This window comes from Ursus arctos, unplaced genomic scaffold, assembly GCF_023065955.2.
Source record: "Ursus arctos isolate Adak ecotype North America unplaced genomic scaffold, UrsArc2.0 scaffold_23, whole genome shotgun sequence".
Lineage (NCBI taxonomy): Eukaryota > Metazoa > Chordata > Mammalia > Carnivora > Ursidae > Ursus > Ursus arctos.
In genome coordinates, this window is record NW_026622908.1 from 39,535,164 (window position 1) to 39,558,761 (window position 23,598).

The 23,598-nt window shown below is 49.8% G+C and overlaps 2 protein-coding genes across 3 annotated transcripts; both read right to left on the reverse strand.

The window, feature by feature from the left end:
• Positions 1 to 1,539: 1,539 nt before the first annotated feature.
• Positions 1,540 to 11,519, reverse strand: EEF1G (eukaryotic translation elongation factor 1 gamma). Its single transcript, XM_026487736.3, has 10 exons — positions 11,292 to 11,519; positions 10,052 to 10,210; positions 9,338 to 9,401; positions 9,040 to 9,182; positions 8,380 to 8,523; positions 6,504 to 6,633; positions 5,921 to 6,125; positions 2,236 to 2,408; positions 2,017 to 2,141; positions 1,540 to 1,776 (listed from the first exon to the last, which is right to left on the reverse strand). The coding sequence occupies exons 1-10, from the start codon at positions 11,301 to 11,303 to the stop codon at positions 1,618 to 1,620; spliced, it is 1,314 nt and encodes a 437-aa protein (XP_026343521.1). The 5' UTR covers positions 11,304 to 11,519; the 3' UTR covers positions 1,540 to 1,617.
• A 918-nt stretch (positions 11,520 to 12,437) lies between these two features.
• TUT1 (terminal uridylyl transferase 1, U6 snRNA-specific) lies at positions 12,438 to 22,879 on the reverse strand. Of its 2 annotated transcripts, XM_026487735.4 has the most exons (9): positions 22,705 to 22,879; positions 21,013 to 21,203; positions 17,307 to 17,622; positions 17,015 to 17,115; positions 15,296 to 15,762; positions 14,563 to 14,672; positions 14,296 to 14,406; positions 14,044 to 14,136; positions 12,438 to 13,625 (listed from the first exon to the last, which is right to left on the reverse strand). In XM_026487735.4, the coding sequence occupies exons 1-9, from the start codon at positions 22,784 to 22,786 to the stop codon at positions 12,481 to 12,483; spliced, it is 2,616 nt and encodes an 871-aa protein (XP_026343520.2). In that variant the 5' UTR covers positions 22,787 to 22,879; the 3' UTR covers positions 12,438 to 12,480. The 2 variants fall into 2 exon arrangements, with proteins under 2 accessions (XP_026343520.2, XP_057173164.1); XM_057317181.1 differs by lacking the exon at positions 14,044 to 14,136 and having other exon boundaries at positions 22,705 to 22,846.
• Between the last annotated feature and the right edge of the window lie 719 nt (positions 22,880 to 23,598).

Below are 23,598 nucleotides of genomic sequence, written 5' to 3' on the forward strand. Positions count from 1 at the left end.
CTCATCCGACAACCTGGCCGCCCTCCTCTGCACCAAACCACCAGAGCTGGAGGCACAGGAGGCAGTACGTGCAGATGAGTCACTCTTCCTGCAGCCCAAGGGAGGCTGGGAGGCGGGGTCCACCAGACCGGGGCGCCAGGTCTGCTGCGGCCCAAGCTCTAGCCCACCCAGCAGAACCCGTTTTCCGCAGCTGGGCCCCACTCCTGGGCCTCTCTGGCCTGCCCCTTCAAATCTTGCAGAACTTGGGTCTCTTCTGACTAAATCCTCAGCTACTGGGAAGGTCAAGGATACTGGGAAGGGGATGAAGATTACACAAGCGAAGGAGCAGGGAGGTGTGGTGGGAAACGGAATTTGTGAAGGGAGTCTGACAGGTTAGGTGAGGCCCCGGCACCCAGCGCAGCCAGCAACTAGCACTTTTAGATCCTAACCAAGAGCAGCCCGGAATGCTCGGAAGCAAGACAGGTGGCAAGTCTGGATCCAACTCAGGATGACCTGCCAGGGAGCAAACCCTGAGCAAGAACCAGCCCATCCTCACCCAGCTGGATTCCACGTCGGGACTCTGCTCAGCCCATTCTTCCCAGAACCCCAACTGGAGTCCAAGTACCCAGCTATGTGACAGCCCTACCCCCTCCCAAGCTACCAGACCATTTGTACCTGGAAAGATCACCTTCTTCCCCTCCCAAGCTAAGGCCTTCTCTGTGCTTAGACTAAGGGTGGGAGAGAAAGAACACACATAAAACCATAAACTAGAGACCAAAGGTTAAATCATGACTGTTTCTGCATCTGCCTCAAAATGTGAATCAAACGAGAGCTTTCCAACTTCACCTGAACTGGTAATACACAGGGAAAACCTTCAATGCTCTTCAGTAAAGACAGCAGGACAAGAGACAAAATAGCAAGAAGACCCTGTGAAAGGGGCATGATAAAAAATTAAGCTCAAGAGAAAAACTTGAGACCCCCAGGTCTCAGCGGGGTTCTTAGGCGGAAATAGGACTGCTCCACGTTCCAGGAAGCAGCAGGGCACATTTCAAGTACGGGCTCAGGGACACCCACTGGGTTAAAACCCTGTCTTCACAGGCAAGTCACTTAAATCTCGGAATCCCCCCGAGATGATCCACAGCCAGGTTAGGGCCAACAGGCCAGTGCCTGTTCTGAGCAGTCAGTGCCAGGTATTCCTGCCTGTTTGAAATATCTCAACCAAGACCCTCGAGGCTCCCAGGCATCTGTGAGCAATAACGTCAAGTTCCCCCACCCTATGCGCTATCATACCTTAGCAATCTGGTCCTGAAAAATTAGGGAGCTACAAAGCTCCATGTCACCACCCCCACCCAACTGCATCCAGTCTTTCCCAGCTAGAAGACTCATCACAGTACAGGCAATGCAAATACCATCAAAACTGAGAGAGGCCTCTTTTCTGCCCGTCTGAAGACTTCTCTCCTGCAAAGGGAGGTACTGTGGGCCCAGGAAACACCCTGCTTCAACATATCTACTCCCCTATGAAGAAGTCATCACTCATAAAGGAGGCAGGACAGGTAAGGGTTCAATGTTCAGTTTGCTTTAATGACCCCCATCTCCCTGAAGGGCAGGTACAGGCAGCTAGGCGATGGCAAGAGATGTTCACTTGAAGATCTTGCCCTGATTGAAGGTTTTGCCCACATGCTGGAAGGCCCCCTCCCAGGAAAAGTACTCTCGAACCAGCGTCTGGGTCTCCTCGCTGCCAGGATCCAGCTTCCGCCATGTATATGACTCGTAGTCCACCTGCCAATCTGGACTCAGCTGGGGAGAGAAAGCCAAGTTAAGAAGCATGTGGTCAGGTTATCAGACACTGTCCCACACCTGTTACTTCCAGCTCAGACACATGTCATCAGATCCTAAAATGCCCGTGACCATGGCAGTCCTTCCTGTACACATTCCTGGAACTCTCCTGAATGCCTACAAGCACAGGAATGAAGGTGGACTTCCCAGCCCCTGGCCCCACCCTAAAGAGACAGACTCCTCCCCTACACCTTTCCTCACCGGAAAGGCAAGCTCCTGGCCTCGGAAGACCCAGACTCCAGAAATGGAGCTGCTATTGTTGGTTCCAAAGAGGATGACACTGGCAAAGGCATTCTTCCTCAGCTTGTCCAACCGCTGGAACATTCCTGAAGGGGCGAGGGAGAACACACAGCCTTTAGAATCACATCACCCACTGCCTTATCCTCCCTCTTCCTCTTCCTAGACCCACCCTCTTCTCACCCGTGATGAGGTTGCAACTCATGAAGGTCTGGGTGAGCTCTTCAGGGAAGCGGTACTCAGCGTACCACAGAGACCAGCCATCCTTATCAAAATGCTCCCAAAAATATGGCAGCGCCACAGACAGAGTGTCTTCATTGGAGTACTTGCGCTTAAATTCGTCCAACACAAAGGTACTGAATGGAGAAAAAAAGCAAGGTCAATGTGGAGAAGATCCTACTGAAGCAACAAAGGGTTGCCAGGGTAAGGGAAACTAAGGTCAAATTTCACTTAAAATGTACTGGTTTATTTATTTATTTTTTTAAAGATTTTATTTATTTGACAGAGAGGCCGCAAGAGAGGGAACACAAGCAGGGGGAGAGGGAGAAAGAGGCTTCCCACTGAGCAGGGAGCCTGACTCGGGGCTCGATCCCAGGAGCCTGGGATCACGACCCAAGCCGAAGGCAGACGTTTAATGACTGAGCCACCCAGGCGCCCCTAAAATGTACTGGTTTAAAGGAAGAGGTCACTGGACTGGCAGATGGGTACCACCTTATTAAGTGAAGAGCACTAAGGGAATAAAGAGGAGCTTAGGGCACTCCCCTGCTCCCTATCAGCAACCTAAGTCAGCTAAGCTTGAGGAGGGTGGGACCCATGGTGGGGGGTATGTCTGAGGGAAGACCTGCCCCCCAAAAAGCACGGCGAACTGCTGCCCCCTGGTGGAGACCCAGAATGAGCGCACCTCCTTCGTGGCCTGTCCCTTCCAGGGCCCTTTCCCACTGAGTCACACTCGGTCCCTGACTCACCCACGTACCTTCCTCCACCACAGCCTCTTGGGGTTACACACACAACAGTATGACAGCAATGTAAGTGGCAAACGTTATCTCCGCCCCAGACCTTATACCCACCGCCTTGAGTCGCTCTGCCCAGGAACAAGCCCCAATGCTGAAAAGCCCTTAGGTTCAGATGATCTTTGAAGCAACCTGGCACACGAGCTGAGAAGGAGCTGGGAAGGCTCTGCCGCAGTAGAGTGTCCCTCCCCTCGTGGCAGGGTGCTTTCTTTTCTTTCCAGTTATAAAAACACGTGCTGACTGAAGAAAATCACCCGCAATGCCAGCAAACAAGAGAACTGATTAATGTTTACGTACTTCCCACTGGTGGCTTTCCAAAGACGATGCGTGTAGTTTGTTCATTTAATACTGCCACCCTAATATGGATTCTTTTTTACAAATGTTTTAAGATTTTTTATTTATTCATTTGAGAGAGAGAGAAAGCGAGAGCACAAGCAGGGGGGGAAGGTCAGAGGGAAAGGGAGAAGCAGATTTCCTGCTGAGCAAGGAGCCAGGTGTGGGGCTCAATCCCAGGACCCCGGATCAGGACCTGAGCCGAAGGCAGACGCTTAACTGACCTGAGTCACCCAGGCGCCCCTTACAAATGTTTTAATGGCTAAATAATCCTCTACTGTACGACTGTGCCATAAACCTACTTAAAAAAAACCCTCACCGAATACTTAACTGGCTCAATTATTCATTAGTATAAATAATGCCAACAAACCCTAGAGTTAAAAACCATTCCTTTCCCTCTTTCCAGATAAGGTTAAGTGGTGTGACCTGCCCAATGTTCCAATATAGCAAAGCAGAGGCTGCCCTTGAACCCTGGGTCCTACGTTCCTTCCTAAATATACAACAGAGACCTCCTCTGGGGAGCTTCCCCCTCAACCACCCTCAGAAAAGGGCCTGGGGATTTTTTCCTCACACCCTCCCCAACTGTTCCAACTTTATTATTTATGGCCACGTTGTATCCATTTCCCCCCAAATGAGGACAGGCTCTGAATGGCTCCTGAAACAAGTGTAGCTGGAAGGCCTTAAAAGAACTAGAACTGGGGTGCCTGAGTGGATCAGCTGGTTAAGTGTCCGCCTTTAGCTCAGGTCATGATCCCAGGGTCCTGGGATCGAGCCCCACATCTGGCTCCCTGCTCAGCGGGGAGTCTGCTTGCCCCTCTCCTTCTACCCCTCCCCTGCTTGTGCTCTCTCTGGCAAATAAATAAATCTTTAAAATAAATAAATAACTGGAACTAACTCTTGACAAGTAGCAGTCTTCATCTTTGAAGACATTACCTTTGTGACATTAAAAATCCTGGGGAAAATCATCTCGGCAGCCCAACAGAGCACCACGGTAATACAGCAAACTGGTATTAATCAATATTCCCAAAAGGATATTAAGTTTATTAAAGATTTTCAGTCTACTGGTGATTTATTTTTTGCCCAGAATATACAGACCTAATATATGTGAAAATCTCTAGCTAACAATTAACTGGGTCTCCGTTACAACAGCATATGTAACTCAGGTTATCGGAGCTTATATACACACCAAACCTCCTGCTCACTCCTGACCTGCTCCTGTGTTCGGTTCAAGGTCAATCACTTCAGTTCAAAAAGAAACGTATCTGTAACGAACAGCTGCATTTGCAGGTTTCCTTGGTCTGGTATGAAGTGCCTGGGCCTAAGAGCTACACTCCTTGCTCCCCAAATGGGGAAACAGCAGCTCCTACTGTGGCCATCTGGTGCTGGGATGCTCGCCATTTACAACTCTCCTCGCCCCTATTATGCCCACCAGCAGCGCGCGCCTTCATGCTGGTTTATCCCATAAAAAACCATTACAAGGAGAGCCTGGGTGGCACAGTCAGTTAAGTGCCCGACTCTTGATTTCAACTCCTGACTTCTGCTCAGGTCACGATCTCAGGGTTGTGAGATCGAGCCTCATTTGAGCTCCGCACTCAATGGGGAACCTGTTCTCTCTCTCTCTCCCTCTGCCCCTTCCGCTGCTCACGCAGCCCCCCCCCCCAAATAAACAAAATCTTAAAAACAAACAAAAAAATACCATTACAAAACAGGGGAGGGTGAACCCTGTTGAACCCCAACTGACCAACTAGTGAAAGCCTGGATGGCTTTGGGAAAGGCAAATTGAGTGGGTAAGAAAAGCAGGGAGCAAGGAGAACTATGTGAAGCGGGTACAGACAAGACATGCTCATCATGCTTACAATTCTAACGAAATGCTAGGGCAGTCGCTGATGACTTGAGTACAGAACAGCCGGCAAGTACTAGATGCCCCACTTTTTTCACACCAAAAAGTTTTCTTTTACTATATTCTTTTCTTCCAAGAACCTCATCCTTTACCAAAAAGGCTGGCAGTGGATGGGGTGATGACCATCCCATCTACTTCCTTCTTTTCCTTCTTGAGGGGTTTAAGTCCTCCAATCTGGGAACAGTGAAGCAGACAGGCACTATGGAGTCATGGTCACCCTCCCTTCTCAGTGAGAATGTTTATACTGTCTGTTCATCAAAACAGTAAAAATACAGGGCGCCTGGGTGGCTCAGTCTGCCTTCAGCTCAGGTCATGATCCCAGGGTCCTGGGATCCAGGCCCACATCGGGCTCCCTGCTCATCGGGGGAGTCGGCTTCTCCCTCTCCCTCTGCCCCTCCCCCACTGCTTGTGGGTGCAAAAGCACCCTCTCAAATAAATAGAATCTTAAAAAAAAAATGTCACCCAATTCTTGAGGATAAACTCAAGAAGTTGGTTTCCTTGCAAACAAAACATCTTTCAATTCTACATGGACAACGTAAAACAGCCCTAGCTGTGTGAGGGGACCACACATAGGTAAAAACCGGCCTTCCTGAGTCCCATGCCCCCTATCCTCCACTAGCCTTACCTCTTGGGCAGGTGAGCAAAGGGGTCCTTGGCCTTCGGCTCGGCAGCCAGTGCCTGCTCACATTCATCCATCTCCTCCTCGGGAGCAGGGGCAGCAGCCTTCTTCTCCTCTTTCCGCTCAGCCTGGGGCTTCTGCTTCTCTTCCCGAGAACCTTTCTCTTTCCGTGGGGTGTCCTTTTTAGGCTGGCTCTCTGCAAACTTTTTAGCTGGTGCAGAGAAAGGGAGAGTAGTCAGTGTCCTGCCTCTTTCCCTACGCCTCTAAGCAGGCAGTGAGCAAGGTAATGGAGGAAAACCTCCGGAGGCGGCAACTAAGGCATCCAGGCCCTGCGCTGCTCTGCCATCAGCTCCCTGCACGTCCTGGAGCAAGAACACAACACCTGGCAACAAACACGTGCACCACAATTTCTGTACGTTAACATCAATGAGGGAAAATATGCGTACGTATAAAATATTAGTCACTACGTGGGGTACCCTACATTCTGTGGGTCCACATAACCCAAGAGCTTGATGGGAAATCAAGGGATTGAGACTGAGCAAACCAGCCCTGAGCCAGGCCACACACTCCTCTATTTCCACACACTTACCATCAAACTGGGCCATCTTCTCACAGAGTTTCACCTCCCCCAAGACAGCCCGGAACTGGGGCTGGTTAATGCAGGTGAGGAACCAGCGGTTGGTATTGGGGAAGGCCTGGCGGAAAGAAGGCTCCAGGACCTGTCAGAACATAAGGGTGAAAGCAAAGGAGAGGAGGTCTTGAGGGGTTTCAAGCCAGAGACCCTTGTTTCTTCCTACACCAAACTCCACCTTCCACTCAACCCGAGAGGACAAGCTGCCGAGAACACCATCTTACCCTGGAGGCTGCTCCCCATTTACCTTCCTCTTTTTCACAGTACAGTCCAACTTTCTGGAAACTTGATCCCATCTTTCATTTACTATAAATCTACTTGGTAGATATGTTTATATGGCACCTTACTCCTTTTACAAAACCATTTCACAGCTACACATTCTAATTTTTTAAATGTCATGTATCGGGCGCCTGAGTGGCTCAGTCAGTTAGGCGTCTGCCTTCAGCTCAGATCATGATCCCAGGGTCCTGGGATCGAACCCCTCATGGGGCTCCCTGCTCAGCAGGGAGTCTGCTTCTCCCTCTCCCTCTGCCCCCCACTCATGCTCTCTCTCGCTATCTCTTTCTCTCTCAAATACATAAATAAAACCTTAAAAAAAAAGTCACATGTCAATAAAACTAAAAACAAAGTTAGGGCAACATAGCTGCCAATTACTCATTTTGCCAAATAAACAAGATAACAAAAACTATCTACATTAACTACACGATATATATTTTTCTTTCACCAAACTTCAGAAACTAAAGAATATTCGGGAAAAAAAAAAAGTATTTCAGACTAACAAACAGTCCTTTAAACTAAACTTAGCTTCGTGACAAACTCATTTACCATCTTTTAGTTTGCTAGGATCTGAGGAAAAATAACCTTGTCACGGAGACGGACTAAAGCAGTCAGTTCTGTAGTACTGGCTCTGCAGTAAGTACTTGGGTTCAAATTCTCTGCCACCACTGACTAGCTACATGCCGCTGGTCCAGGTTCCACCTCTCACCATAGAGCAGGTGAAGACTAAGAGGATCCCTGCAAGGCCTCTGGAACAGGATCGGACACAAAGTAGGTGCTTTTGCCCCCAATTATTACACTACTGTTCTGGGCTAGTATCAGTCCAAGAGCTGCTGGGTGCCTGGGTGGCTCAAGTCAGTTGGGCCTCTCCCTTCGGCTCAGGTCATGATCCCAGGGTCCCAGGATGAAGTCTCGCGTCAGGCTCCTTGTTCAGAGGGGAACCTTCTTCTCCCTCTCCCTCTGCCATTCCCCCTGCTTGTGCGCGCGCGCTCTCTCTCTCTCTCACAAATAAATAAATAAATTTTAAATAAAAATTTTTTTCAAAAAACTTTAAAAAAGAGCTGCTGCTCTGCAACATGTCATTTCCTCTGACACAGGAACCTCAAGACTAATAACTACCTCGCCAGTTCTATAGCTTAGAGGAGAAAAAGAACTAAAGGAATTCTCTCTTCCTCTCTCACACACATACACATCCCCCTCCCTACAACTAGTAAGTAATGAAGCCAAGAATTGAACTTAGCCTGCCTCCAAAAGATCTTGATACTGAAGCTACCAGCCCTACCTCTGTCTTTACAACTAAGCACAAGCACTGCTGGGCCTCCCAAAAAAAACGGAAACAAACTAAGCATCTTCACTGCCAAACAGAAACTCAGGATACAGAATGTTACCAAACTTCTGAGGAGGAGGGAAAGCAGTCATGGCACTCAAACTTGGGACTCCTAGGGACTAGTTGTTAGCAGACACTCTCTCATATCCAAGTCCTCAGCAGAATACAGGGTAACCTGAAGACTCCACACTTCCCCCACCCTCTGCCAACCTGATTCATTATAAACGTCACCTGTTTATAGAGCCACAACAGGGTGCAGACAACTGTGATATCAGCCAGTGTCACACGTTCGCCCACCAGGAAAGTCCTTGTCTTCAAGTGAGCATCCAGTAGCCCCAGAATTCGCCTCACTTCCTCCTTTGCATTCTCTGTGGCCTAGTGATTTAAAATGTCAAAAACTTAATAGTGGGTACCCATCCCTTTCCCTGCTCCCCACCCCCAACAACAGAACCAAGGTAGCTATTTCACTTATTAAATTCTGGCTCATCCCCATCCTCCCTCAATGGAGTCAGATCCTAGGATCACTCCAAATGTATCACAAATGCAGCTCTCAAGGTCAAATTTCTTCATGGTGCAGTCTGGATTAATTTCCCACTCTACTGATCTCGTCCTTTATGTTTGGATTTTAGAAGGAACCTTAGAGGTCACCTGGTTTAACCACTCCCCTACCATTTGGTATAGCTTTTCTCACCACTCCACTGGGTCTGTGTGACAAAGAACCTAGATACCATTAACCACAGTGCTCCAAACTCACATGCCGAAGATGATGTCTTTTATTATCCACATATTCTTAGCATCTCCTTTTCTCAATCTATTTTATTTCTCACTCCCTGACACTCAGGAGCTGATGCCATCCCTGCCCTTGGCTTCTCCCCCAGTTCCAAGGCTTACCTGCTTGTTGTGGTGCATGATGCCCAAGGTGGGGAACACCCAGGTACTAGCTGGGGGCACTATGTCGCTATCAGCAAAGCTCACCCACTGCACCACCTGAGCTGCTGCCTCTGGAGTACTTCCCCGCAGCTCCTCATTGCTCACTGCAGAGTCAGAACACAAAGGTCAGAACTTTGGGGTCATGCCAACATCAATCCAAGTCCATGAAAATTCCTCTACTGTCCACTCCAGCTCACCCTCATCCTGTCCTACCTCCTTCATGCCAGATCTCCCCACTCCCACACCCACTGCAAATTACCATAGTAGGCAATGGCATTGCTCTCGAACACACAGAATCCATCGTCACCCTCAAATGCTGGAACCTGGGATAAAACAGTCAAAAGATAAGTAAAATTCAGAAAAATAAGTAAAATACTCAGTAATTTCTCACTAGCCAATCCCAGGAACTGAAATAATTTTGGATAAAAGTTCTTATATAAGGCTGACAACCCTTACTAAGCAGACTGTTGATACAAACTACTGGTACTATCTCTAACCCAGGAACCAGAAATATTTAAGTAACTTGGTATCCCTTACAATCTAAATTCATAAGCGAAACCCCAAAAATTTAGATATTATCAACCGTTTATATAAAATCCCTCAATCAAATAGGCAAAAGATCAAAAACCAAGTGTCCTATCTCTATGCTCTTGAAAGTGTGGTGGTGCTCCCACATACAGATACTTGCTGTATTTGCACCGAAAACAATCAAAACTCATTCTCTATCCCACAAACACAAAGAAACCTGTGAATTTTATAACAAGTCACTGAACAGCTCTGCATTATTTCTAACTACATGTAAACCTACACTTATCTCAAAATAAAAAGAATTTTAAATCACTGAAATGTAATAGAAAAAAAAAGTTATATGGAAAAGCTCCCCTTTAAAGATGGAGACCATCTTCAGAGTGAGACAATCTCAGGGCTCCTTGAGTTCTCAGGACCAAAGACCCCTCTCCACTTTCCTACTTACCTTGCCGGCAGGAAATTTACGGAGAAATTCGGGGGTGCGGTTGGTTTGGCCAAAGTGGAAGTGGGGTGGTGCGGAGAGCACGCGGACCTGAGCCCCGCTGTACTGAGCAGCAATGAGAGCCTTGAAGGCCCTCCAGTTTTCAGGATATGTGTACAGGGTCTATGGGAGAAAGGGGGAGGGGAGGGAATATTAACAAGTAAAAGGGTCCCAGTCCTAAATGTCACCTCCCAGGATAAATTCCCTGAGTTATTCCCCATCTGTTCAACTCATTTTTACTCGCTCTGGTGAACCAAGCTCTCTAGTATCCATCATGTGTAATCAGAGTCCTCTGAAATACCGAAGACAGAACTACACACCAACTGCTAAATAAAGCTTGTTGACAGGTTTGACCTTCCCTAAGGACACCTCTAGAAGCATTCTCATCTCCTCAAATATATCGTCTAGAAACCTAGAACTTGTAGCTCTCTCAGACTCCACCTGCCGACACACACACACTCCTCCCTTCGCGAAGCCCTGGTTTCATTCATTGATGGTGAGCGAGTACCTGCCTACTCTACCGCCGAGCCACTCACCCCTTCCAAAGCGTCACCCTTGTCCCTCACACGCACCGACCATTTCCAAGTTCCCCTCAGAACAGCCAGAGAAACCGAATGGCATCTTTCCTTCCTAAATCAACTCCTTCTCCCCACAGAACCACTCCTACTTGTCACGCGTACCGTCCCTCCGGTCCTGTCCCGCAGTGAGTTCCCCGGCGTTGCCTTCTCCTTCTATTAGCCTGGCCAGCACGGTCTGCCTCCACCGTCCGGAGAGTCCTCCCTCTCCCAAACCTCCCCGCGGGGCGACCCTTAACCGGAGACAGCCGTACCTGCCACAAAGACCCTCCTCTTCACTCCGTCCCTGCTGTTGCCCCACAAAACGGTCGCAAAAGTTCTGTCAACCTGCCCGGATCCCACGTCTCGAGGCGGCAATGAACCCGAACCCCTTTCTCAGGCCCCGGACGGCCGGGATCCGATATCTCTATTCTCCTCTACCCGAGACCCTTCCACCTCTTTGGCCTCCAAGAGTCCCAGCCTCAGTTCCCCTCCGGGGCCTGGAAGCCTTGCTCTCCAACAGTACGGTCTCTAGACCCCGAATCACTTCCCCACTCGCCTCCAGAACTCCTCTGACGCCGCAGGGTCCTACTCGGGCAGAGGATGGCGTCGGATACGGTGACCTGGCTCGCCGGAGCCGGCAAACTTACCCCAGCCGCCATGGTGATTCCGCAGAGAAAGGGGGTGGGGCTCTCGGCGCTGCCGCAAAGTAAGCCGTCAGGGAGAGAAGGGGAGGAAGGGGAGAGCCGTGGAGAAACAGCAGCCGCAAAGCGAGGACGGCACAGAAGGCATACGCACGACAGTTCGGTATCCCGCGGCGGCTGAATTGGAAAAAGAAAAGGGGTGGGGCCTGCTGGTCGGCTAGGAGAAAGCTCGCGCCTGCGCAGTGGGACTCTTGGCTGGCCCGCCCCTCAGGCTTGGCCAATCCGAGTCCCGACGTGGAGGTTGAAGGCGTGGAGGGTAAACTGTGAGAACAAGCTGGAAAACCTCCCCTTGTCTGCGACGTGGCACAGCTGCCAACTCCGCGCCGCGCCGGCTCCCAGAGGCGTGCCGCTCCAGCTCCGGAACCCGCGGTGACTTGACGGAGATCCTGCCAGGCCCCTAACATCGGGACTGTGGGACACTCACAGGAGCGGAAACAAGTCCTGCGTGGATAAGTCCCATTTGTTCCCGCTCTGGTTTTTTTTTTTTTAGAGAGGATTAATATCTAACCAGAGCCTAAGTCAGACATGCTGCCAAAGTGAGGTTTCCTCGCGTTAAACCACCCTGCGGCTCCGCGATGCAGTCGCTGGTGCCGGGCCTGCAGCAGGCGAGGGCCGAAGGAGAACACGGCGGATCCCTTCCGCCCATCACCCTGTAGGGGATGCCAGTTTACCCAGGATGGGCTGCCCTTTACCCACGCTCAGGTCGGAAAGTGTTTTCCCCATTTTAACCAGAACAGGATGAATTCGGTTAAGTAAGAGAGTGGGCGAAGATGCCTGAACCCCAGTTTCAGGCCATCACCATATAAATCCCAGAGGCAAGGTGAATGTGGCGGCAAACTTAGTTCTTCCTCCAGGTACTGGCCAAGCCACCCACCCGGCACTCCATCCTTCAGGAACCCTACTGAGCGGGCTCCGGGTGCAGGGATACGCCATCGCAGGCAGGTTGTGATAAACGGTAGTAAGGAAGACAGGCTGAGACCTATTTTAGGGTAGCCAAAGACACGTCTGAGGAAAGGCACTAAGGTCTGGGGAGGGGAAGTACCGGGTGGAAGGCAGATTACTACCAGGTGGAAATTAGAGGAAACTGTAGTGTTCATGAAACTAGCAGCTTTATTGCCCCTCAGGGTCCCCGTCTTCACTTGAGGAGGTTCCGAAGTGCTTGAGGGAGGAAAACCTGTAGGAAATGATGGAGGTCAGGGAACAGGCCTTGAGAATCCTGGATTGGAGTCACAGTCAGAGTCTGGTTGACCTGGGAGGCAGATGCCACAAAGGTCAGGAGCGGCTCAGCCTCTGGCCGCTGTGCAGCACTGCTCAGTCCTCTCAGCTCCCGGGTGACCTGAGCCTCAACCGCCAGCCATTCTGCAGTGCCAGCACCGCCTCTGCCCCTCTCCTTGGTTTGCTGCTGCAGGCGTCGCCGGGCCCGCCGCCGCCCCTGCCACACTCGGTGCCACAGGGCACAGCGCCAGCTCACTGAGGAGAGCGACACCACCCTCCCTGTCTCACCCCTAGATCCTGCTCTGGCTGCCTCGGGTCCTTTGGGCCCCTGCTCTGCCAGTGCCGCATGGCCTGACTGCCCCTCTTCTCCAGTGGCTAGCTGCTCTCTGGGCATGTGGGGTGGCTCCCCTGGCCGCCCCGGGCTCTGCACCCAGTCCTGCATCATCTCTCCAACCTCTACAACCATTTCCTCCACCCCATCTTCACTGTGGTCCCCAATATATCCCTGCTGCTCCTCCTGCCCCTCCTCACAGCTTTTTTCCTCTCCATCTAGTTTCAATCTTTTGTTTGTCCCTCCCTGAGGAGACTCCTCAGGTCCCCCTCTGTCTGACCGCAGTCTCTTGGTTCCCTGTTCTATATGGCACCCCAATGCTTCCCTTAACACCTGGGCCAGGGCAGCAGTGAGCTGGGTGAAGGGAGCGGGGGGTAAGGGGATGGGTGTTGCAGACAGCAAGGAACTAGGGGAGCTGGGCTGCAGAAGGGGGAGCAGCCCCCAGTCCCGACCCCGGGAGGAACGGCGCTGGTACTGGAGGCTTCGGCAGTAATTGGCTGCCGCTCGGCAGCTGTTCTGTAGCCGCCCAGCTACCCGGCTGGTCACATTGGCTGCCACATTGTGACTCAGGTCAAAGGGGTCCTGGAGATTCATGGGGCCAAGGCGCAGACCCTCCCAGCGATTAGAGGGCAGGTCCCCTGCCACAGGCAGTGCCTGACCCTCCCGCAGGGACAGCAGTGAGCCACGAAGATCCCAACAAGAGACGCAGGAGAAGAACTGGGCTAGCAGAGAACCTGGAGGAGGAGGAAGACCAGGCAGAAGGGGTTACTTAGAGGCCAGAACCAAGTCAGGCCTGCACTACAGGCATTCTCTTGGACTTTCTTTTCCCTTCCAAGTAGCTCAGAAGAATGTCAGAAGCCAGACTCCTCTGACCTCTATATAAACAAGAGGTCCAGCCTGTCTCCCCATGTCCCGAGCAACGTCCTTCCCCAGATGCTGTTCCTTCCCCTCACTAGCAGTGTAACCTTGAGCAAGCCACTTAATTGTTCCAAAGCGTGGTTTCTTCATCTGTAAAATGGTATTAACGATACTAGCTATCCCACGAGGTTGCTATGAGAACCATGCCCGGCAAATAAATAGTAACTGATGGATATAACCTACAGTTGTGATTAACATCATTTATTAATCCTCTACCGTGCTCCCCAAACTCACTGAGGGGCTCCTTATTGGTGCTGGGCTCCAGTCCTGAGGCATCCCTGGGGAAACTACAGTCCCAGCCATCCACCTCCACCTGCTCGCCCTCACCTGTGAAAGGAAGTAAGGTGAGGGTCAGCTCGGAAGCAGGAGGATTGGGAATGACAGCAGATATCTCATTCCTGGGGTAGCTTAGTGCGTCTAAATGAAACAAAGAGGAGGAAAGCCAAAGCTAACAGGATAAAGAGGGTGGAGGCCAGACCGCTGTACCTGCTTTCTGGGTGAGCTGGGACACAGTAGGCAACACAGGAGGGTCCCTGGTCTGAAGGAAATAGATCACGAGCAAGGTCAGGGCGTAGTTACTGAGGAGGGGGCCACTTCCTGGGTAAACAATAATTCCGGTTAGATTGGAGGTGCATCTAACACCCTGGTTGGTTCTCTCAACCCTGGTTCCTGTACCTTCCTCCCCTCCCCCCCTGAGGCCCCCCCTTTCCCCAACACCAGCTCAACCCCAAGTGTGTCCTGATTCATTCTCACCCGACAGCCCTCGACCCTGAGCCCAGCAGCGGAGGGTGTACACGAGGGGCCGAACTCGCCCATCCAGCTCAGAGCAGAGACTCAGGAAGCGAGAGTTATGAAGGGCCAGCCTGGAACAAAGACAAAGGTGTCAGTGCTAGAGACCCTCTGAACCTATCACCCCAGCTCTTATTCCAGGCTTGCAGAACAGGGGGCCAGATGGAATGAGGCCAAAAGAGCATTTCCCAAGTGTTTGCTGACACGGTCATGTGAAGGGGCATGCAAAGAAAGGGCATGCAAAAGGATGTCACATGTGTTCGGGGAAACACTACATTCTATATGCCAGTCCTGGATAGAATATTCATCCCGGAGAGGATATTCTAGAAGAGTTTTGTTACATGACTGCTCAATGCCTTTCATATGCAAAGAAACAAAGACTGGAAGGGAGGGAGAGGAAGTGGGGAAGAGGGTGAGAAGGGAGAAAATGATTTGCATTTAACTTAGCATTTCCCAAACTTATTCAACCCTGGAACTCTTTTCTTAAATCCCCTAAAAACAGTATTCCAAGGAACACACTTTACATCCATGAAAATGGATGCCAGACAGGAGACAAATGGCAGAAAGAGGGACGGGACCCAACAAGGATAACCTCGAGGCTCAGCAAGTACAGGAGCTTCCCACACGAGGGCTCCCTCCTCACCCACCCCAGAAGGCTCGGCTGGCCTTCCCCAACCACCCTCTTAAACAAAGGTACCGGTTACTGAGGGAGACGTCACCGTGAAGACCTGAAGGCCGATGGCAAAACTTGACCACAGGGCGTCGGGCAGAGGGCACAGTTTGGACTCGGTACACCCCAGGGACACAGCCCCGAAGAATGGATCCCACCAACTCCAGCATGGCTACCCCCTCTGTTTTCTCCCCCCTCAGGGCCTCTGCTAGTTCCAGGGCCTTCCCCAGGTCCCCCTCTCCCCGGTCCTCCTGCAACGGGGAGGCTGGAGGCAGGGACTGGGGAGAGGCGAGGGTCTCAGAGGCCAAAGCAGAGTCCGGAGTCTGGGGTGCCAGGGAAGAGGAAGGAGTTTCAAAATCCAGGGCTTCTGAGTCTTGGGGAGAAGGAGGCTGTGAGTCTGGAGGGGAAGCCAGGGTACAGGCCAGGGCTTGAGGATCCAGTGGTGATGCAAGGGCTGAGTCCAAAGATGGAGACTCTGGGGCCTTTGGGGCTGGCTGTGGATAGAAATGGGCTCAGTGAATATTTGCCTCTCCTGCTGCCCCCATCCGGGCAACACTCCCCGGGATATATCTACTACTGCTTACGTGCCAGGTCCCATCCCAAGGGTTTTATATATATTAACTCAGTTAATCCTCACAACCTCTTTTTAAAATTAAAAATAACTTTTACTACCACAAAATAAATGGTCTGTATTCTACCAAGATGTCACTGTCATGAAAGACAGAAGACGGCAGAGGAACTGTAAAGACGACGGAGGGGCCAACACTAGCGTGCTGGTGGGCAGCTGATGAATGCACGGGATGGGCCGCAGACTACAACCTTATAACATCTGACACCTGCACCAGGTAACGCAACCGTCCTGCTAATGGTACCGCAGCTGTACCCGAGGATGCCTCTGTGTCTCCCTAATAGACACTGGACTATTATGGGCATCATGTACGCACCCTGCTCTCAAAAGATTCTGAAATTATAAAGTGTGTGTGCGCGTGTGTGTCTATATGTGGGGAAAGAGAAAAAAAAGACTGATAAAACAAATTTATTTTTTAAATAACCCTGTATGTGTGGCGGCTGGATGGCTCAGTCGGTTAAGCATCTGATTCTTGGTTTCGGCTCAGGTCATGATCTCAGGGTTGTGAGACTGAGCCCCACATCCGGCTCTGCACTCAGTGTGGAGTCTGCTTGAGATTCTCTCCCTCTCTCTCTCCCCCTCCCTCCACTGGAGCTCAATCTCTCTCTCTCTCAAATAAATAAATAAATAAAATCTTTAAAATAACCCTTTTTGTAAAGTAGGGAGTATATGAAAGCTGTACTTTTTGCTCAATTTTGCTGTGAACCTAAAACTACTCTAAAAAACAAAGCCTATTAAAAAAATACTAACGACCCTTTCCTATTTCAAAAGCAGAATCTGTACATTAGATGTTAGAAAATACAGATAAGTAAAAACATAACCCCAAAATTATGTTATTGTAAGTCCTTTCATATATTTTTTTCCAAATACAATATTATATACACCATTTTGAAATCTGGTTTTTTCCTGTTACAAATGCCATGTGTCCTGTGTCAATTCATATTCATCCTATCTAATACCCATCTAATACTTTCACATTTCTCCAACTGCAATAACCCTCTCAGGTTCCATTACCCCATTTTACAAATGACTAACTAAGGCATGAGAGAGATGGTGCTTGCCCAGAGTCCCATGACCATCCCCACTGACTCTTCCCAGCTGCCTCCCCAGTCACTCACCTGGGACTCTTCCAAGTCACCCAGATCCAGGAAGAGGTCAAGATCACAGCCATGGACATCAAAACTGTTTATGGAAGAGCCAAAAGGATGGACCACACAGCCTGGATGCCGAGCAGAAAACAAAGGTCAAGTGACATGAGAGAGGAGTATGGGGTAGAAGAACACAGTGGGCCACGAAGAAGGAAGCACAGCCAAATAAACGTCTCTGGCTGAGGGAGAACCCGGGGGTGCAGACTGGGGATGGGGGAGGGAGGGGAGGGAGGGCTCCGACATGGGAAGGGAAGGGACTCACCAGGGAAGAACTCTGTGAAGACCTCCTGCATCAGGGCCACCACGAGGCTCCGAAGCTGCCGCTCAGCCTCAGACAACTCCCTCAGCCCCACAAGCTTCACCATTTGTGCGCCCACATCAGGGGCCTCAGCTAGTGCTTTGGCCAGCTGGTGACTGTCAGGGGCAGCTCCTTTGGGGGATTTGGAGGCTGGGCTCTGGAACTCTTTCTGCTCCCGTGGGCGGACCCGCAGGCGATGTCCTCCCAGGGTGTGCTGAGGCTGTGACAAGACAGCTTCCCGGGTCCCGACGTCTCTCATCTCCACGATAGCAAACACCCCCTGGCAAACCACAACAGGGGCAGGGATCACGGTTTTGGAATAAAAAATCCAAACACATGGTTTGACAGTGGGTGACATTCTTTGAAAAGGGGACCACCCTATAAATTGAGAATATCTGCCTAATGTTTCTGGAACAGGGAACATATTTAGAAAAACAATTCTCTCCCTCACTCCCATCCCACACATTTTACTCTCATCCCAGTCTGCCTCTGAAAATCCCGTGTTACTTATTCCATTCTCCTCTACTCTTGTCAATGACATGATTTCACTGCTTATACTCTGATGCATCCCCTAACTTTTCCTTTTAACTTAATTAGACCTTTTATTTAGAATCCATATAATGAACTGTGCTAGGTGGAAATATAAACATACCCTACCTTGAACAGACTTCCTATTTAGAAATAACAGCAACATGACAGTGTGATGCTATGATCTGGTTGAGTTCCACGATATTCACTGGGCTATATATATTTTAAGGCAGAATGTTAGCAGGAGCAGGAAAAATGACTGCCTCAGGGCAAAAGTCCATATTCTTTTACATTCTCTTCAGTAGTAAAGATAGAGCCTCATCCTACTTTTAACAATGTATGCTACAATAACCAAGACAGTGGGATACTGGGATGCCCGGTTGGCTCAGTCCCTGGAGCCTGTGACTCTTGATCTCAGGATCCTAGTTTGAGCCCCACACTGGGTGTAGAGGTTACTTAAAAAAAAAGGAAAAGAAGAAAAAGAAAAAAGACACATTGGTACTGGCACAAAGACAGTCATTCAGATGAAGAAAATGAGACGAAGACTCCAGAAATTAAACCCATACCTCTATGGTCAACTGATTGTCAACGAAGTTGTCAAGACCATTCAATGAGGAAAAAATAGTCTTCCCAACACATGGTGCTGGGACAACTGGATAGCCACATGTAAAAGAATGATACTGGACCCCTACCTTACACCATATAAAAAAGTTAATGAGGGGGGGCAGGGGGGAGCAGCGTCACCAGCACACAGGCCTGACTCACACATGAGGAGAGATAAAACATTCTGAAAGGATGGGTGCAGAACCTTGTAAATACACTAACAACTCCTGAATTGTATACTTTAAAAGTGTGAAATTTATGCTCTGTAAGTCACACCTCAATCGAAAATACAAGCAGTGGGGCGGGGGCGAAGGGGGGGTACCCTTCCTACCCTCACTTCCACCCCATGCCAAACATGGCAAGGAACCGTAGTGAAACCAAGGAGAAAGGCAGCCACCTGGACCTGCCCACGCCAATCTTTTGACTCTGAGGAATCACACTACTCACAGACTGCAGTTCAACACCAAGTATGCAATCAAAGCCCCAGCTGGAAATTAGGTGTCTCTTTGCCTGGCCTTGTCTTTGAGCGCACATTTCTCTCAAGAAACTAAAACTCCGAGAAGTTAAATAACTTGTGACTGCCTCCACGTAAGGGCTTAATCCCTCAAATCTCCAACTTCCCAGTGATGCTGTCAATCAAGGAAACCTTGTGGAAATGAATGAGATATTGTATATAAACCACTTAGCACATGACTGGGGTGTGATAATTGCTCAATAAAAATTTTAGTCATTATTGTCAAAATAATTAGAAGCCTCAGAAACGTGAGGTTTAAGTTCAGAAAAAAGGTCATTCTCGACAATTCAAATAAACACGAACAAAAACGGAGATACTGAGTTTTCTGAAAAAGGAATCTGGGGCAGACACTGCCAACTGCCTTCCCAATATACATTCTCCCTTTCTTTCTTGCTAACAGCATCCCAATTCTTGTTCAGAAGGGCAAGGTGTCCAGCTAAAAAACTTCATTTCCCAGGCTTGCCTGCAGCTAGGCGTAACCATGTGATAGAATTCAGGCCAATGAGCTATACGGAGAAGTCTAATGAAGAGGCCCTGGGAAAGATACTTTCCTGAAAAATAAAGAAAAGCAGGGGAAGACAGTCAGACTCAGCTGGCACTAGCCTTTCATACTCTGTCCTTCAGCCTGCCCCTTTCTCTTACCTGAAGATGTGCAACCAGCATTATCGTAACCAGAAAGGGAGAGCCACGTGCCAGTAACGACAGAGCAGGAAAACAGTAAAGTGCTGGACTGCCCAGGTCTGGACTTCTTGTCAAAGAGAACAATTAAACCTCTTTTGTTAAAGCCCCTGTGGGTCAGTTACCGAACATCTCTAAGAAAAATACACCCCAGCCCATCCTAAGAGAAGACATGGGCTGCCAAAGCCATTCAGGATCACCTAAGCCACGCCCACAAAACCAGAGAGCAATCTCGGAGCTACGATATGACGACACAACACAGCTGGACAACAGTGAACGTTTTCGAAGGACTAAAGAGAAACTGACAAAAGGCCTGCCTGGAAGACAAAAAGGACTACAAAGAACAAGCTTCTTTGTCTAGCACTGTCCAGAAGACAGGGTATTTTGACCAGCTAATTTTAGTACCTCTCACTGTAAGTTAATGAACTGCTAGCTGGTTTATAAAGCAGTCTCTTGTGGGGTTAGGACAGCTCTCCTGATGGTGTGCTCTTAAAGCACCTACTTCATTGTAATTACGCACTTAATTGTCTACTTTATTCACGAGACTACAAACTCTGCGCCTGCACGGGCCACATCTATCCTATTTACTATTGAAAATGCAGCTCTGGGGCGCCTGGGTGGCTCAGTCGGTGAAGTGTCTGCCTTCAGCTGAGGTCATGATCCCAGGGTCCTGGGATCAAGCCCCGCATCAGGCTCTCTGCTCAGTGGGGAATCTGCTTCTCCCTCCGTGTTCTGCCTCTCTCTCTCTCTCTCTCTCTCAAATAAATAAGTAAAATCTGAAAAAAAGAAAAAGGAAATGCAGCTCTGAGGCACCTGGGTGGCGCAGTTAGTTAAGCATCCGACTCTTGGTTTCAGCTCAGGTCGTGATCTCAGGGTTGTGAGATCGAGCTCTGTGTCAGGCTCCATGCTCAGTGTGGAGTCTGCTTGAGATTCTCTCTCCCTCTCTCTCTCTTTCCCTGTCTCTCAAATAAATAAATCTTTAAAAAAAAAAAAAATGCAGCTCTACACACAGTGCCTAGTACAAAGTCAACAGTTAGTATTTGGCAAATAAAATGAAGAGTGACTGACTAAATTAATGACCAACAAGTCCACCAGTGACGAACTCTAGTGAACTGATAAAATCCAAGAAGGAGCCGGGGAGGTGGGAGAGTTGCCGGTGGGGGGGGGGGGGCCACGGGGGGATGCTGGAGGAGGCTCACAAAGCTGGCCTGGCCCAAGTATTGTGGTATCCATCAAGGACAACCCATATAAGGCACCAGCTGAAACAGGAATGCTGGTTTCTCTCTCATTTCGTTTTGTATGTGGCACACCTGACTCATTCTTTACCACAAGAGCCATTTACTCTACCTTGTCCTTGTCCATGACAACACTGGCCACGGGTCCAAATGCCTGGAAGTACTGAGTGAGTTGAGCAGAATCCACATCCCGGGGAAAGCCACTGACAAACACGCTTCGAAGTCCCTGGGCCTTTCGGGTAGCTCGTAGTTCTACCAGGTGCCGGTGCTTCCGGCCCCCCAAGTGGGCATCTAGGCTGGGTCCTGCAAAGATAAACATAAAACAAAAACATCCAAATCACTCTTCAGTGTACTTACCCCCTGACTTTACCTAAATGCACTCCTAAATCCTACTAATCCTTCCAAGCCACAGAAAAGTGTGACCTTTGAATATACAAAGTCCTGGCTCTTGTCACCTTCCTCTCTTGTCCATGTGTCTATATAAGGTATTCTAAATGGTTTCCAGGAGAACTAGCTACAAGTTTTTCTTAAACCACCTGTAAGTGCTAGGTAGAGCAACACCTGCAAATTGTTAAAAAAAAAAAAAAATTAACAGGAGACTTATCCAGGTCATATACAGAAGAACTAAATAAAGTAGGACCCTAGACTATTCCCTCAAGGATGGTCTCTAGGTATGGTACAGAGATTGCAAGTGCAAGATTTGAGGTCATGCTACCCAGGTTTAAATCCCAGGTCTGGCAAACTGTGTGAGATCTTGGGCAAGTTACTTAACCTCTCTGTGCATCAGTTTCATGGGACACAAAATGAAGATATTAATAGTACTTACCACACGGGTATTATGCAAAATAGAATACCTGGCACAGTCTGCTACATGTTGAACATGCGAAAAGTTAGTAATTATTATTTTTATTAAATTCTGGGTCATCTGTTTGTTGTCACCAATATATATGTGGGGCCAGAGAAGACTATGCTAGATTTTTGGCTTGCCCTATGGGACAAATAGTGATAATGCCATTCACAAAGAAAAAGAACAGAAGATCCTGTTTAGGGAAGATCATGATTCCAGACTTCAGAAGTGGAATTTGAGGGTGTCCGCGTGGCTCAGTCGGTTATGCATCTGCCTTCGGCTCAGGTAAAGATCCCGGGGTCCTGGGATCAAGTCCCGCATCAGGCTCAGAGCCTGCTACTCCCTCCGCCCTCCCCCCCCCCCCCACTTGTGCGCACTCTCTCTCTAAAATAAATAAAACCTTCAAAAAAAAAAAAAAGTGGAATTTGAGGTTTCATGGAGTCCCCTGCGCTGTCATACAAGAAGCCTGTCTACTTTGCCAAACCCATCTCCTAGTCATGCATGCCATGCTCCTTTGTCCATCTCTGCCTTTGGGTAGCTCCTCTGTAGGGCTTCCGTGAGTTAACTACTATTTTCTCTGTGATCCTACAGCTCTCCAAACATATCTATTGAGCACTGGAATTCTCTCAACCTCTCGCGGTTAACTCCTTCATCTCTGAATCCCCTCACCCCACGCGAGAGCCCAGCAGAGTACCAGACACAAAGGTGGCGTCCAACAGATGACCGTTAAAGAGGGAATAAGATCATGAAACTTTCGTTGTGGAGATTTCTGATACTAGGAAGGAGGGGGTAAGGTGGTGGGACTTTCGCCACTCTCCAATCCCTTCGTACAGGCGGAGTGAAAACGGAGGTGAGTGACCCTACCAACCGACTTGACAAGAACTATGACCTATACACCTTTTCGCTAGGACCCAAAGACGAGAACTCACAACCACCCCCTCACAAGCCACCGCTTACGGTTGGCTGTAGTAACGTGGCAGAGGCAGCAGCGGAAACCCCCACGGGGCAGCGATTGGACATCCGAATCCAATGCCGCCATCGCGACTCTCCAGTACCGACAACACACAAGCACTTCGGCCACCAACCGGAACTCACGCCTACAAATCGCAACGCGCTTGGAAGCAACTTCCGCCAGCCCGATAGGAAGTGACGTACACCGACCAAGTGCGCAGGCACACTCCTCGGGAAACTGAGCTCCTCCGATTCAGGGTTCCGTTTCCACCCCGCATTAAATCTCTTCCACCAGCTTCAGGAAAAGCCGCCCGTCTTTGAGACTTATCTGCATGTGGTAAGCCGATTGGTGCTCTCTGAGCCATTCAGGCGTTGATTGGCCCCAAGGTTCATGAATATTCATGAAGGCGGCCACAAAAGCCGGCACCGGGGCCCTTTGAAGTCAGCGGGCTGTTTCCTTGCCGGTTGCTTCGGTTTACGCTGTAGGTACCTTCCCTCTAGGGGCTATAGGGACCCGCGGTGCTCCATCCTCAAACCCGTATTTACCGGGCGAATAAAGGCGGAGGATGAGCAGACTTAAGCTCAAGCCTGTCCCTGGACTCCCGAGGCCCGAGTTCCGTAGAGCCGCTACTCTCTCCCTCTGCCCTCGGTCCTCCCCGCAAATGGATGTTCTGCGACCACTTCCCAGCCCTGGTCGGGGAGCTCTGCCCCCACTGGGCACCTCCCAGACTCCACTCAGCCACAGCCAGATCGCTGCGGCTCCGTGAGTCAGGCTTTCCTTCCCCAAGAGTGGGCTGCGTGGAGTGTAGCCATGAGGCCAGAGCCACCGGCCCACTTCAAGGCATGCCGTGGGACCTACTATGCCTTCAAGGCAGCAGAGTGAAGACATTGTTGGGAGAA